We start from the raw sequence: 16719 nt of genomic DNA, 5'->3' as shown, positions 1-16719 counted from the left end.
TTTTAAACTCTGTGCTTCTGAATACTGTACAGATGCCCTGGTTTGTTGTGGAGGTTAAATGTGATAATATATTCATAGCTCACTTTTCTCCTCAATTCCTTTTATGAAGACTTCAGATTCACTCACCATCCCCTTCAGTTCAGTTCAGTTCAGTCGCTCAGTCATGTCCGACTCTTTGCAACACCATGAATCACAGCACGCCAGGCCTCCCTGTCCATCACCAACTCCTGGAGTTCACTCAGAATCGCATCCATCGAGTCAGTGATGCCATCCAGCCATCTCATCCTCTGTCGTCCCCTTTTCCTCCTGCCCCCAATCCCTCCCAGCATCAGACTCTTTTCCAATGAGTCAACTCTTCACATGGGTGGCCAAAGTGCTGGAGTTTCAGCTTCAGCGTCATTCCTTCCAAAGAAATCCCAGGGCTGATCTCCTTCAGAATGGACTGGTTGGACCATCCCCTTACCCTGCTTTATTTTATAGCACTTATGAAACTATTTTTCACCACCCCTCTAGAATGTCCAGTCCATGAGGGCAGTAGCTATTTTCAATCAATGTTTATTGAATTTGTGCACCAACTTACATCCAAATACTGAGTACTTACCATGTGCCAAGCTCTGTGGTACATATTGGGAATAATTCATTTTAATCTTGAGACCTGGTGCTGTAATAATTGTCCTCCTCACTAGGGAAGCAAAACAGCATTTAGAAACTTTGGTCCAGGTGATAATTATTGAGACAGTGCAGCCAGAAGCCTGATGTGAGATGTTATCTAGCCCAATGAATTGGATTGAATAATAAGCTGACTTGGGAGATGGATAAGGTGAGGACTTGGGGTGAACAAGAGATGCTGTCTGCTGTATGTAGTAGAAGTAGATAGCAAGTAAATGGGCAATTGCAAGTCTGTAGGGTGAGTGCTGAAATAAGAATAGTTGATGAGGGGTGGGTGGCATGGGAGTAGGGAAGAGAAAGAGAAGGAATGTTCTGGGCACAAGGAGCCATGTGTGATGAGTGCCAGAGACCAGAAAGAGCTTGGCACTGAGTTCAGCTGGGTTTTTAGAGCAAGGCTGGCTTCATGGCACATGTGACAACTGTAGTCACACACAGCCTCATATTTGACCCATGCCCATGCTTGAGGTTTAATGCTATGTGGTTGTTGTCTTGAAATTCTTAATAATTTTACCTTTGAATTTGTGTTTTGTATGTGACGTTCAATGGGATAGTGAGTGTAGTTTGTCCTGGAGACCTGGAGCTTTAGCTCACCTGTGGTCCTACTTCTTGCTGCTTCCCTGCCTCCCTGAACAGATTGTCAGCTGGCTGCCTGTATCACCAGGCTTGGGTGCAGTTCCTGGAGAGTCAGGGTCAGGTACATGGGTCCTGCACTCTGAGTGCCTGTGAGGGCCTGTGCTTGTCCCTTGAATAGTCCCATGCCCAAGGGAACATGACAGGAATTATCAAATAAAAAGCCCCATGACAAGTTTGAGAGAGAAATCATGGAAGAGAGGGAAAAGCTTTGTTCATTTGTCAGCAGGGAGGCCCTGATTTTCATTTGCACTAGCCCCACAAATTATATATAGCTGATGCTGTGTGTGAAGGGCAAATGGTGGGGCCTTTTAGGCCATGAGAAGTTTATACTTTACCTTAACAAAGATAGAAAGCATGTGGTGGGTTTGAGAAGCATTGACAGGATCAAATTTGCATTTAAAAATGATCACTTTGGGCTGTAGTGTGGCTGGCCATTTGGGTGAGGACAGAGTAGAGGCCAGGAGCCCAGTTAGGAAGGCAGGACAATAATCCCAGTTAGAGATAATAGTGGCATGAATTAGGGCAGGGGCTGTGAGGATGACAGAAGGACTATCTAGTGGACAGGACACTAGTAGAAGGGCAATTGATAGCCAATTGGGACATGGTGATAACTTGGGTGATAATAGCATCATATACAGAGCACTTGGTCTGTACAAGGCACTGTTCTAAACACTATATAAATTAACTCATTTACTTTTGAGAGAAGCTTTATGATACACAAAACAGTTTTTATCCCCATCTTACCGACTAGGAAACTGAGGAATAGAGAGGTTAACTCGCCTAAGATCTCACAGCTAGTTAAGTGGAGGTCTAGCTAGGATGTGGGCTTCCCTGGTGGCTCAGCCATAAAGAATCTAACTGCCAGTGCAGGAGACATGGGTTCAGTCCCTGCACTGGGAAGATCCCCTAGAGAAGGAAATGACAGTTTACCCCAGTATTCTTGCCTGGGAAATCCTGTGGACAGAGGAGGCTGGTGGGCTACAGTCCATGAGGTTGCAAACAGTTGGACACAACTGAGCAATCACACTAAGCACAAGCACTAGCTAGGATGCAAACCCAGGCAATCTTGCCTTAAAGTCTTAACGTCATGAGCTTGAATACCTACTAAGGGTATAGTGGAGGGAGAAAGATGAGAGGCACGTCATTAGTGGCTGCCAAGTTTCTGACTTAAACACCTGGTAAGCTTATGGTGACAGTTTAGAGAGGGAGTAGGTTTAAGGGACAGGCAGGGAGACAAGTTGAATTTGGACATGTTAATTTGAAGTGCTGTGTAAGTGGGCTATCCAGCAGAAATATCCAGGAGACATTTCAAGGGAGTGGTCTGAAACTCACCAGAGAGATCTGGCTTGCAGTTGTAGGTACATAGAGGGCACATGGAGCCCTGGGAGTGAGTGAAACCAACGAGGAAAAAATGAGAAAATGGTGCCCAAGCAAGAGGACCTAAGAAATGTCAACATTTAAGAAGGGGACAGGAGAAAAAGAGTGTACTGAGAAACAGAAGGAGCAACCAGAGATGTAATTAAGATCACATCACATCCCTGCTCATAATCCTCTGGTGGATTTCACCCAGTTCTTCACTCAGGCAAAGCCAAAGTTCTTTATGATGGCCAACAGGACCCTATTGCATGAGCCTTTCTAACCTGTTGTCCCCCTTGCACTCTGCTCTTCTCTGTTTCCTTAATAATCTGGGCAGACTCCTGCCGCAGGGCCTTTGTACTTGCTGTTCTAATTGGAATGCTCTTCTCTTATATACATATGGCTTGCTCCTTTACTTCCTTCCGGTCAAAACAACAATTCAGAAGTTGTTTTGTTGGTGAGTCCTTCCCTGGCTGCCCTACCTAAAATTCCAGCACCGCTGTCATTACTCTTGCCGCCCCCCCACCCCACTATGTGTGTCTGTATACTTGCATACACATGCATACATATTCCCCTTCTGCTTTATTTTTCTACTTAGCTCCTCTTACTATCTAAGGCACAATATATTTCACTGATATATTGAGTTACTTTGTTTCTTGTCTGCATCAACCATTAGAATGTCAGCTTCTAAAAGAATACATTTCAATCAGTTCTAATGAGGTGGATGAAACTGGAGCCTATTATACAGAGTGAAGTAAGCCAGAAAGAAAAACATCAATACAGTATACTAATGCATATATATGAAATTTAGAAAGATAGTAACGATAACCCTATATGCAAGACAGCAAAAGAGACACAGATGTATAGAACAGTCTTTTGAACTCTGTGGGAGAGGGTGAGGGTGGGATGATTTGGGAGAATGGCAATGAAACATGTATATTATCATATGTGAAATGGATTGCCAGTCCAGGTTTGATGCCTGGGACAGGGTGCTCGGGGCTGGTGCATTGGGATGACCCAGAGGGATGGGACTGGGAGGGAGGTGGGAGAGGGGTTCAGGATGGGGAACACATGTACACACCCGTGGCTGATTCATAGCAATGTATGACAGAACCACTACAATATTGTAAAGTAATTAGCCTCCAATTAAAATGAATAAATTTATTTTAAAAAACTAAAGAAAAATATGTACTAATCATACCACTGCTGAAAATTTTATCAAACTAGTCAAAAAAGTTAGTGAATTTTGGTTTAAGGGCTAAAATCAAAAAATTTGCAAAATTATTTCGCCATATAACACTTTTGGACCTTCAGTTCAGTTCAGTTCAGTCGCTCAGTGGTGTCCCACTGTTTGCAACTCCATGGACTGCAGCACAGCAGGCCTCCCTGTCCGTCACCAACTCCTGGAGTTTACTCAAACTCATGTCTATTAAAAAAAAAAAAAGGAATGTCAGCTTCTTAAGGGCAGGGATTTTTTGTATGCTTGTTCTGTGTCTTTGTCTCTCCAGCACCAAGACCAGGGCCTGGCAGATGCTCATTAAATACTAGCTTGAGGAATGGACCCCAGGCAAATGGGGTATTATGGAAGTCAAGTAAAGAGAGCACAGGGTCAGTACTGTGGTAATGCTGCTAGGTCAAGTGAGATAAAAGAGAGAAGTACTTATTGCAATGTATCAATAAGAAGGTTAAGATATCAGTGAGGTCTGTTTTTGCTTTCGAACTGTGGTGCTGGAAAAACTCTTGAGTGTCCCTTGGACAGCAAGGAGATCAAATCAGTCAGTGCTAAAGGAAATCAACCCTGAATATTCATCGGAAGCACTGATGCTGAAGCTGAAGCTCCAGTACATTGGCCACCTGATGCAAAGAGCTGACTCGTTGGAAAAGACCCTGATGCTGGGAAAGATTGATGGCAAGAGGAGAAGGGGACGACAGAGGATGAGATGGTTGGATGGCATCACTGAATCAATGGACATGAGTTTGAGCAAACTCCGGGAGATAGTGAAGGACATGGAAGCATGGCATGCTGCAGTCCATAGGATCACAAAGAGTCAGACATGACTTAGCTACTGAACAACAAAAAGACTAAAATCAGACTGCAGCAGTGGGTGAGAAAGTGTACACAGCAACCTGAAAAAATTCTTTTTATTGGTTTGGTCCCTGTGGAAGGTCTCTGGATACTACCAGTTGGCTAGGAATAGGAGGGAGACTTTTTTAAAAAAGATTTTTTTTTGATGTGGACCATTTTTACCGTTTTTATTGAATTTGTTACAATGTTGTTTCTGTTTTATGGTGGGTTTTTTTTTTTTTTGCCACAAGACAAGCGGGGTGTTAGTTCCCCAACCAGGGATTGAACCCTCACCCCCTGCATTGGAAGATAAAGTCTTAACCACTGGACCATCAGGGAAGTCCCAGAAGGGAGACTTTTCACTGTAAAACACTTCTGTACCTTTTGAGTTTCATAAAATGTATGATTGATACTTATTTAAATGAAAGTCATTGTGAAGCTGCATTGGTTAAACAAAGAAGATATTTAGCTTTGAAGTGACAGAGAAGGGCAGACAGGAGGGAAGGAGGGTGTTGTCTTTTTTATATCTGTAAAGATTAGTGAGCTAGTTTAAATGCTATTATGAAGGAGAAGGTGAAGAGGGAGAGGAAAGAAGAGATAATTTATTGAGAAGGTAAAAATGTGACCCAGGTAGAAAAGCTGAAAGAAGGAAAGAGTTCTTTCAAAGAGTTCTTACAAAGAAGGAAAGAGTTCTTTTGTTGTGACAGGAGGAAAAGAAGGGTGTAGAAGGAGGTGGATTTGGTGTGGGAAGTTGAGGTAGTTCCCCTCTGTTTACTTCATTTTATCTAAGAAGTCAGAGGCAAGGTCATTTGTTGCGAGAAAAGAAGGTAGTCGGGTCAGAGATTTGAAATAGCCACTGTGGATAATGGGGAAGAGAACTGAGCAGGGAAATACAGGAGAATTATCAGGCAGTATTACCCAGATTGTTTTTTAAATAGGCTTTATTTTTTAGAGTAGTTTTAGGTTCACAGCCAAATTGAGTGGAAGGTACAGAGATTACCCATTTGCCTCCTGCCTGCACATGCATAGCCTCCCCCATTAGCAACATCTCCCACCACCAGAGTGGTATGTTTGTTAAAGTAGATGAACCTATGTTGACACATGAGTTACACCCCAAATCCATAGTTTACATCAAGATTTACTCTTGGTATTATACATTCTGTGGGTTTTGGGCAAATGTATAATGACTTGTACTCACCATTATATTGTTTTAGTAGCAGAATAATTTCACTGCTCTAAAAATTCTATGTGCTCCGCCTATTCATCTCTCTTTTCCTGCCATCCCCTGGCAACTACTGATCTTTTTACTGTCCCCATTGCTTTCCCTTTTCCAGAATGTCATGTAGTTGGAATCATAAAATATGTAGCCTGATGGTGTTCTTTCAGTTTCTTTCATATCTATTCATGGCCTGATAGCTCTTTTTATTTTTTTTCAGTGCTGAATAATATTCAGTTGTCTGAATGTACCACATTTTATCCATTCACCTACTGAAGGGCATCTTAGTTGCATCCAAATTTTGGCAATTATGAATGAAGTGTCCATAAACATCTGTGTGCAGATTTTTGTGTGGACATAGTTTTCAGTTACTTTGAGTAAATGCCAGAGAATGCAGTTGGTTTTGTAAGAAACTGCCAAATTGTATTCTAAAGTGGCTGTGTTTTGCATTCCCACCTGCAAAGGATGAGAATTCCTGTTGTTCCACCTCCTCGCCAACATTTGGTGCTGTCAGTATTCTGAATTTTGGCTATTCTGATAGGTGTATAGTGATATCTCATTGTTTTAATTTGTATTGTCCTATTGATAGATGAAGTGTAACACCTTTTCATATACTTATTTGCTATCTGTACATCTTCTTTGGTGAGGTATTTGTTCAGATCTTATGCCCATTTTTAATCGGGTTGTTCATTTTGTTACTGTTGAGTTTTAAGAGTTCTTTGTGTATTTTGGATAACAGTCCTTTATTAGATATGTCCTTTGCAAATATTTACTCTCAGTCTTTGGCTTATCTTTTTATTATCTACCTTTCATAGAGAGGGTTTTAATTTTAATGAAGTCTGGCTTATCAGTTCTCATTTTTCATGGACTGTGCCTTTGGTATTAAATCTAAAAAGTCGTTGCCAAACTTAAATTTATCTAGATTCTCTCCTATGTTATCTTCTAGAAGTTTTATAGCTTTACATTTTGTATTTCGGTCTGTGATCCATTTTGAGTTCTTTTTTGTAATGAGTATAAGGTCTGTGTGTAGTTTCATCTGTTTGCATGTTCAGTTGTTCTGGCACCATTTGTTGAAAGACTGTCTTTGCCACATTGTAGTACCTTTGCTCCTTTATCAAAGATCAGTTGACTCTATTTCTTTTGATCTATTTCTGGGCACTCTGTCCTGTTCTATTGATCTGATTATTCTTCCATCAGTGCCACACTGTCTTGATTATTGTAGCTTTTAAAAATTTTTACCACACCATGCAGCATGTGGGATCTCAGTTCCCTGATCAAGAATTGAACCTGCTACCCTTGCATTGGAAGCACAGAGTCTTTACTGCTTGATCGCCAGGGAAGTCCTGATTACTGTAGCTTTACAATAAGTGTTTGAGTCAGGTAGCATCAGTCTTCCAACATTGTTCTTCTCCTTCAGTGTTGTGTTGGTTATTCTATGGCTTAGATATTTTGGACACTCAGTTTATTGTGGCACCAATTCATTGAATGATTTTTTTCTTCTAGCCATGTCCAGTGGTTCAGTGGATTGAGCCAGGACTTGGATTTGCATGTGGGAGTGATGTAAAGGCAGTGGGGCAAGTGAGTTGAGGGTATCTGTAAGAGAATGGTTGAAGTGAGGAATGATGGAATCTATAAACTAGATAGGGAAGAAGGGTGAAGGCAATAGTAGTTGAATAGGTGAAAAGTAGAATCAAGAGATTTTGAGGGCAAAGAACAGGTGTAAAGAATGAGAGCTGGATGGATGACCTTGTGGTCAGAGAGTGATGTGTGCATTTTGTATTCCAGAAGTGGAGCAGTTGCAAGTATTGATAGGGTTTGGGGGGATGGCCATGAGAACTGGCAGCTGAAATTGGAGTGGAATCTCTGAAGATGAGAAGGTCAATGTGCTAAGAGGCTGAGATGTTAGGCCTCTATATCCTTGATTGTGTCATGTGAGAGGTTGGCAGGACTTGAGATGAAGAGGAATTTGTGAGCAGGTTCTTCAGTGAATGAAAAAGGTATGTTTGGGAGATGAGTAGCTGACAGTGAAGAAGAGTGGGAAGAGGTATGGATGAATGATATGAAACTCAGAAGAGTAGGAGATCTTATACAAGGATAGAGGAGAGATGATTTCAGAGTCTCACTGGAAAGTGAGGGGCACATCCACCCCCAGCCCAGCCCTGAGTTGTAAGGGTCTGGGAGAATGTACAGCTTCTACCTGACCAAGTTCTAACACAGTGCTTCTGAGACTTTCTGAGGTGAAGGACCAGGGTATTTTTTTTTTTTTAATTTCCAATCTGTAATGGACTAATGCTTTTATGAAATAAAATGTCCCCAATTTATTGATCTGCAACAGATATACAGGGTTAGCAATGGGGAAGGTGGTGGCATCCTGATCCCAGGAAGTCAGTTCATGAGCATGGTCTTGAACCAAAATGGTTGGAGCTCTGCCTTATTTTTATGTTTCCTGTTCTGTGTGGCTGACCAAAGATTTTTAAGAGTTAGATATTAGCCAGAAGATTTTTAGAGGGCTGCTGATGACTTCTTTGGTGAGGAAGGGTTTACATTTTGTGAGATTACTAGCTCACATACATGTAAACTCAGATTTTCAAAATTATGTCTTTCTCAGATATTATAATATGAAATTAATAATGCATGCTTATTGTAGAAAATTAGGAAATACAGATAAGGAAGAAAAAATGGTTACCATAATCCTTCACTGAGAGGGAACCATTGTTTTCATTCCTCTTCATTTAATAAATTGCTCAATAAAGTTTAGAAGAAGGCAATGGCAACACACTCCAGTACTCTTGCCTGGGAAATCCCATGGACGGAGGAGCCTGGTACGCTGCAGTCCATGGGTCGAGAAGAGTCAGACACGACTGAGCGACTTCACTTTCACTTTCCACTTTCATGCACTGGAGACAGGAAATGGAAAACCACTCCAGAATTCTTGCCTGGAGAATCCCAGGGACAGTGGAGCCTGGTGGGCTGACGTCTATGGTGTCACACAGAATCGGACACAACTGACCCAACTTAGCAGCAGCAGCAGCAGCAATAAAGTTTAAATGTTTGATTTTATATAGGAATAATCTTTTAGATATAGTGGTTAAATAAAATATTATTAAATTATTATTAAAATTAATCTCACTTGTTTCTTTTTACCTTTTAATGGGGCTATTAGAACATTTAAAATTACGTATTTGACTCACATTATATTTCTGTCATACAGCACTGCTCTAGAGTCTCTTCCAGCTTTGACCATTCTGAATCTTAATGAAGCTTTATTGTCTACATTTTTAGCTCTGTCATAATTATTTTAGACCGTTGTGGTGTAATAGAACTTTTTGCGTTGACAAAACAGTTTGATAATCTGCCCAATATGGTAACCACATGTAGCTATTGAGCACTTGAAATGTTTCTAGAGTGATGGAGGAACTGCATTTAAAATTTTACTTTATTATGTATTGAACAACACAATTCTAGACCTTATGAAAAATAAAATTTCCACAAACATTGGCTGATTTTCTCTTTTCTAGTTGCGTTGGTGTCGAAGAGGAGAAGGCTGCTGACATTGACCTCTACCACTGCCCCAATTGTGAGGTCTTACATGGGCCCTCCATTAGTAAGTAGATCTTGGGGTTTTAAAGAGAAGGCAATCCAGAGAGACAAAGCAAAGGAAGCTTGGAAGGGAAATTGCCTTTGCCTGAGTGCTTCAGATTTGTCTCCCTTGGGAAATAGGAGAAGCTTATGTAGGTCCTGCAGGCCAGCAGCTGCTCCACTGAGAGGGCAGAAATGTAGTTTCACCTCCCTCCCTTATTTAGGGATTCCCCAAAGGAAGCACCTATCCTCACCAAGTGCTTTTCTGAGTCCATGAGGGCTTCCTTGACTCCAGATGCTCCAGTAGGTTGTTAGATTGGAAGAGAAGTAGGATCTGCCGAGGCTTTTGCTTTTAGAACCATAGCTTGTAGCCATTTAGACTCAGTCTCTTGTCTTTTTCTGGCTTAGTGAAAAAACGCCGTGTATCTTCAAAAGGCCATGATACACACAAGGGGAAGCCAGTGAAGACGGGAAGCCCTACATTCATTCGAGAGCTCCGGAGTAGGACCTTTGACAGGTAAGGACCCCCTACTCCAAGGGCCAGTGAACACTACTGCTCTGGGAAGCTGGGACCCATCTCTTCTCAGATGAGTCTCTTCTCAGTTTTCCACTGGCTGTCCAACTAGGTGCCTCCATCATTTGGTGATGTCTGCAGGGCTCTGTGAGTTCCCTTTGTGGGGAGATCTTCTGTTTTAGTCAGTTTCTGAGAAACATTGTTAGAGTTTCATTTAATGTACAGAGTACATTAAGGTCTATTTATAGAAACTATGAGTAGATAGAGAGGCAGTTTTTGCCTTAGTCAGGAGAGGATATTTACATGTACCTAGGGAATGCTATAACTAGAAAGAGTCTTAAAAACTAGAAAGTTTAATTCTCTCATTGTAGAGAAGTGGAAACTCTCTGGAAAAAATTTTTTTGAGTAGTCATGTATTTCTTTTACAATCAAGAAAATATTTGTTTCCTTAAAAAATTCAGATTGGCTTATTGAAAATAAACTACTTGAACAAAAATAATGAGTTAGAAAAATTAATGAAGAAAGCACTGTCTTTTGCTTAGTTTTTAATTCATTTGACCATTTTCAGCTCTCCTGTAAATGAAGTGTTATTTAGGATTGTAAGTGTTTCTTCAGCTTAATATTTGTTTTATTTAAAGGCAATGAGCTTTGTTTTTACTCTACCCCCTCAGGTCCTGTCTCCAAAGTCAACCAATTTCTTGTACATTCTTTCAGAAATAGTTTTTGTTTATACAAACATATATGAATATCTGTGTTGCCCCTTTTTTAAAATTAAAAAACACAAATAGAAACACTTACTGTTCTATATCTTGCTTTTTAAAAAATATAAATTCTATATCTTAGAGATCAATCCGTAACAGCATATACCAATGTTCTTCATTCTTTTTCATGGATATTTAGTACTCCATTGTGCAAATGTATAGTTTATTTAAGCAGTCCTCTTAATGAACATTTAAATTGATTCTAGTATTTTGCTATTAGGAAAAGAATGCTGCAGTTAATGTCTTTGTACTTAAGTGTTTGCATATGTGAGTGAGTGTATGTGTAGATTTACTACCTAAAAGTAAAACTGCTAGGTCAAAGGGTATGTGCTTTAAACATGTTTATAGATATTGCTAGGTTGTTTCTAATGTGACCACATCATCTCATACTCCTACTAAACAATGTGTGAGGGTGCCTATTTCCCTATTATCCTGGCTAACACTATTTATTATCAAACTTTTTTGCCTTTCTAATAAGATAAAAAGTGAGATTTCACTGTTTCCATGTGGATTTCTTTAGTTATTAAGGAAGCATGTATATTATGATGCATTTATAAGTCATCTTTATTTTTCTTCTCTGTTAACTATCTGCTTACATTGTTTGACAGTTTTTCTGTTGGGTTACTGCCTATTTCTTGTTGATTTGTAATAGCTTTCCATGCAGAAAATTTTAAATTTTAGGTAGTTTAATTTACTTATTACTATTTTTAATGGCTACTGGGCCTTGTCTTTTCCATAATTTTTTCTACCCTGTGGCTTTATTTTTTTCTAATTTAATCTTTGTTCCATCTAGAATTATGTAAATAATGAGCCAGACATTGATCTTAATATTTTTCCAGATGTTTATCCCAACACAATTTGTCAAATAGCCCATCTTTTTCTCCAACATGATTTTAAGAAAACCAGAAACCCCTGTTTTCTAGTTAACTATGTATGTCAAGAGAGTAGTTGTAAAAATTGTTTTTGTTTTCTAAATCAGTCTTTTCTCTATTTTCCAGTATTTTTAAATGTGGTAGTACTTCTCTGAAAGTAAAAGTCTCTTAGTCATGTCTGACTCTTTGCGACCCCATGGACTGTACAGTCCATGAAATTCTCCAGGCCAGAATATTGGAGGGAGTAGCTGTTCCCTTCTCCAGGAGATCTTCCTAACTCAGGGATCAAACCCAGGTCTCCCACATTGCAGGTGGATTCTTTACTAGCTGAGCCACCAGGGAAGCCAAAGAATACTGGAGTGGGTAGCCTATCCCTTCTCCAGCTGAGCTACCAGGGAAGCCCAAGGTGCTGCTCTGGGTTAGTGTAAATCAGCTAAACTTGTCTGATACATCTTTTCTTCTGGGGCAGGCGGTTGACTGATTTGTTCCTTTGTCATCTAGAGAAGAGCATCATATTGACAGGATATCCTGGTTTTAACTTCCCACCTCTGCCAGTGGCCTGGCTTCTTGCCTTCGATAGGTCATTTCTTAGCTGGGATGTGAAGTTTATGCCACTCATTAGTTGCCAGCCCACATTAGGTCCCCTCAGGAAGACCCCACACCTTTGGTGAGTGAAAGCATCCAGTGAGGCCTTCAGTAGCAGAGCTTGTAGGGTTCATGCTTTCTCTTGTGTGGCCCACAGTTCAGATGAAGTGATTTTGAAGCCCACTGGAAGTCAGCTGACCGTGGAATTCCTGGAAGAGAATAGCTTCAGTGTGCCCATCCTGGTCTTGAAGAAAGATGGATTGGGGATGACGTTGCCCTCACCATCATTCACTGTGAGGGATGTGGAACACTATGTTGGTAAGCACCACAGACCCTCTTAACTATGGCATGTTCACTCCCATCAAAACATATGACCCTTCCCTTCCAGTTTTCATTTCTTTTCCAGCCATCTTGGAAATCTGAGGTAATGTACCTTGCCCAGAGTCATTCTTAGGCAAAGCTAGAACCAAAATCCTGGTCTTTTTTCCTTTTCCTCCTGCTGCTGCTGCTGCTAAGTCGTTTCAGTCATGTCCGACTCTATGTGACCCCATAGATGGCAGCCGACCAGGCTCCACCATCCCTGGGATTCTCCAGGCAAGAACACTGGAGTGGGTTGCCATTTCCTTCTCCAATGCATGAGAGTGAAAAGTGAAAGTGAAGTTGCTCAGTTGTGTCCAACTCTTAGCTACCCCATGGACTGTAGCCTACCAGGCTCCTCCGTCCATGGAATTTTCCAGGCAAGGGTACTGGAGTGGGGTGCCATTGCCTTCTCTGCCTTTTCCTCCCACTGCTGCTAAGTCACTTCAGTCATGTACGATTCTGTGTGACCCCATAGACTTCAGCCCACCAGGCTCCCCCATCCCTGGGATTCTCCAGGCAAGAACACTGGAGTTGGTTGCCATTTCCTTCTCCAATGCATGAAAGTGAAAAGTCAAAGTGAAGTCGCTCAGTCGTGTCTAACTCTTAGCGACCCCATGGACTGCAGCCTACCAGGCTCCTCCATCCATGGGATTTTCCGGGCAAGAGTACTGGAGTGGGGTGCCATTGCCTTCTCTGCCTTTTCCTCCTAATAGACCACAAACTCCAGGCTGAGCCCCATCTTTTACCTGGGGAATTCCAAAGATTGTTATGACCTCTCTGTACTCTGTTGAAATGAGAAAGCTTTTGACTTTTGCCCTCATATGCTAGTTGTATTCTGGACATGAGTTTTAGGGGAGAGGAAGAGAAGTGAGGAAGCAGGACCCAGGCAGATGGATTGTACTGTGAGAGTGTGTGTCAAGCATTTCTGTTGCCCTAGCATGTCTGGACCTGGCACATAGGTCTAAGGAGAGTGTGAGAAATACCTACCCCCACTTCCTATATGTGTCCGACTCTTTGCGACCCCATGGACTGTAGCCTGCCAGGCTCCTCCATCCATGGGAGTTTCCAGGCAAGAATACTAGAGTAGGTTGCCATTCCTTCTCCAGGGGATCTTTCTGACCCAGGGATTGAACCTGGATCTTCTGCATTGCAGGCAGACTCTCTGCCATCTGAGCCACCAGGGAATCCCCCACTTCCCATATATGTTTAGATAAATACATTGAGAGAAGTTTTCAGTGTAAGGTCACTCTAGGAACTGATTATGGGATGAGTGTTCCCTGGTCCCTGAGGCCACTTGGTACAGAGCCTATCTCTTTATTCCAGGTTCTGACAAAGAAATTGATGTGATTGATGTGGCCCGCCAGGCCGACTGCAAGATGAAGCTTGGTGATTTTGTGAAATATTATTATAGCGGGAAGAGGGAGAAAGTCCTCAATGTTATTAGTTTGGAATTCTCTGATACCAGGTAAGAGGGGCAGGGGTAAGTAAAAAGCATCACAGAGTACCTAGGACTTGTATATACTGAGTATGTATTAGTGTTCCTCTCCCTTCCTTCGGGTGGTTTCTTCCTTTGGCATGGGGAGCTGGTTTATACTTTCTAGGGTAGTTGCTCACATTATAACAACAAAATCATGTTTCTCCTTTACAGTTTCTAGCATTGGATAGATTATTCAGTGGCTGTTTTAATTAATTTTTGTCTCTTTTAAGATCCAGGACAGCTTCCTTAGACCTTTTTTTCTGGTATGTAGATTGTGGCATGGTCACTGTTTAACTCCCAGGATAGCTCCACTGTCCCAAGTAAACACTTCTATACCTGGAACTGAGCTCTGATAGGTTTCTCTACTTGATCTTCATAAGGAAGAAACTGTGAGATAGGGACAGTAAAATACTGTTAAACACCACATGCCAAGTGAGTGGGCCTGGGTGTGGAGATTCTGAGCATTCAGTGGAGGAAATGATCACCTTTGACTGGGGATGGCTGTGGAGCTGGGACTTGGAACTTCCATAGCTGAGTGGAAAGAGAATGCTGACTTGTCTTACAAAAATAAGTGTACTATGTGCTCTTGGGGATTCTGTGGAGAGAACTTCTTTGTCTTCCCTGATTCTCACTAGGATGGGGGGCATTTTATACTGGCTTCAACCTTCAGTTCCCAATCAGCTGACATCTGCTCTCCACCCCTTCCTTGATAGGCTTTCTAACCTTGTGGAGACACCCAAGATTGTTCGGAAGCTCTCATGGGTGGAGAACTTGTGGCCAGAGGAGTGTATCTTTGAGAGGCCCAATGTGCAGAAGTACTGCCTCATGAGCGTGCGGGATAGCTATACAGACTTTCACATTGACTTCGGTGGCACCTCGGTCTGGTACCATGTGCTCAAGGTAAGAATGGGTATGGTTTCTGAAGACAGCCAGGCCTTGGGCCTCCCTGTTTGTTTCAAGTGGTAGCATAAAACAGGTTGCTAAGGCCTACCTGCATCCCAGATTCTATTTGGGTAACATTTACACTTAACTACTCTTATCAAGGTTGGGTATTGAGTGGATATGCAGTATAAGTTGTCTCTGCTTCATAGTTTTGATGATTAACTTTTTAAAAAATAACAACAGATGTCTAAGGTTTTCTCTGTTAATTGAACCAATCTGTACTCCTACCTTTAGGTATGGAAATGTCCATATTTATTGCAGAAATTTCTGGTAACATGAGACACTCCGCCTCCTCCCAAGTTTATTGAATTATAATTTTTGTATTATGACATTCATCGATTTTAAGTTTATAGTTTGATGAGTTTTGACAATTGTATAAGTAGTTGCATGACTGCCACCACTGAAGATAGAGCATGTATGAGGTGTTTGGTTTTTTAAAAAGTTTTATTTATTTCTTTTTGGCTGCACTGGGTCTTCATTGTTGCACATAGGCTTTCTCTAGTTGCAGCAAGTGGGGGCTACTCTCTAGTTGTGGTGCATGGGCTTCTCATTGCACTGGCTTCTCTTGTTGCAGAACATGGGCTGTAGGGCACATGGGCTTCAGTGGTTGTGTCATACAGGCTCAGTAGTTGTGGCTCGCAGGCTCTAGAATGCAGTTCTGTAGTTGTGGCACATAGGCTTAGCTGCCCCAAGACATGGAATCTTCCCGCATCAGGGATCAAACCTGTGTCCCCTGCATTGGTAGATAGACAGATTCTTAACCACTGGACCATCAGGGAAGTCTGAGATTTTTTTTTAAATGTCAGCCTTCCTATAGTTTCCCTTTTCATGGTTGTTACAGTTTTATAATTAGCATATTGATTGTCAGTAGGTGAATCTGAGTGAACTCCGGGAGTTGGTGATGGACAGGGTGGCCTGGCGTGCTGAGATTCATGAGGTCGCAAAGAGTCGGACACGACTGAGCGACTGAACTGAACTGAAACAAATTTCTTAAATAACTTTTGTTTTCTACCACTGTTCATGCTATTTAGTTTTCTTATCAGAAATGCCAAGAAAAGAGCAGAAACTTGGATATAGCTCTTGTCCAAATGATCACAAATCCTGAACTAGTTGTTTCATGAAGAAATTGGAGTGTGTAAATGAAAGTGCTGTTACACAAATGTTATATTTAACTGTTTATTTTATTTTTTGACTTTTTATTTTGGAGTATAGCCCATTAACAATGTTGTGATAGTTTCAGGTGGATAGCAAATGGACTCAGCCATACATATACATGTATCCATTCTCCCCCAAACTCCCCTCCGATTGAGGCTGCCATGTAACATTGAGCAGAATTCCCTGTGCTATACACTAGGACTTTGTTGGTTATCCATTTTAAATATAGCAGGAGATCCCAAACTCCCTATCTCTTCCCCCATTAACATTTTAATTTTTAAATAGTTTCGTTTTTACAGAAAAATTGCTAATAGGAAGATTTCCTGTGTGCCCTTCACTCAAATTCCCTTGTTACTATTTTATTATATTCTGTTTCTCTGAAGCAAACATAATAAAATAATCTTATATATATATTTTTTCTGAAATACTCAAAAGTATTTTCAGAGATGATATCCCTTTATCTTGTAATAATTCAGTGTGTATTTCTTAAAAACAAAGGTATTCTCTTATATCATCACAATATAGTTACCGGAAT

General features: G+C 41.2%; 1 protein-coding gene across 3 annotated transcripts in view; it reads left to right on the top strand.

Annotated features, from left to right (window-relative positions):
* Nucleotides 1-16719, top strand: part of PHF8 (PHD finger protein 8) — a 109087-nt gene that overhangs the window by 30646 nt on the left and 61722 nt on the right. For all 3 annotated transcript variants that reach the window (XM_040266044.1, XM_040266046.1, XM_040266045.1), the window contains exons 3-7: nucleotides 9458-9543; nucleotides 9927-10035; nucleotides 12408-12568; nucleotides 13934-14075; nucleotides 14801-14987. In XM_040266044.1, coding sequence (XP_040121978.1) covers nucleotides 9458-9543; nucleotides 9927-10035; nucleotides 12408-12568; nucleotides 13934-14075; nucleotides 14801-14987 — 685 coding nt within the window. The remainder of the gene's footprint in view (nucleotides 1-9457; nucleotides 9544-9926; nucleotides 10036-12407; nucleotides 12569-13933; nucleotides 14076-14800; nucleotides 14988-16719) is intronic.

This window comes from Oryx dammah, unplaced genomic scaffold (assembly GCF_014754425.2).
Source record: "Oryx dammah isolate SB20612 unplaced genomic scaffold, SCBI_Odam_1.1 HiC_scaffold_23, whole genome shotgun sequence".
Taxonomy (NCBI): Eukaryota; Metazoa; Chordata; class Mammalia; order Artiodactyla; family Bovidae; genus Oryx; species Oryx dammah.
The sequence above is the reverse complement of the archived record's forward strand: the minus strand, read 5'-3'. Positions and strand labels throughout refer to the sequence as shown.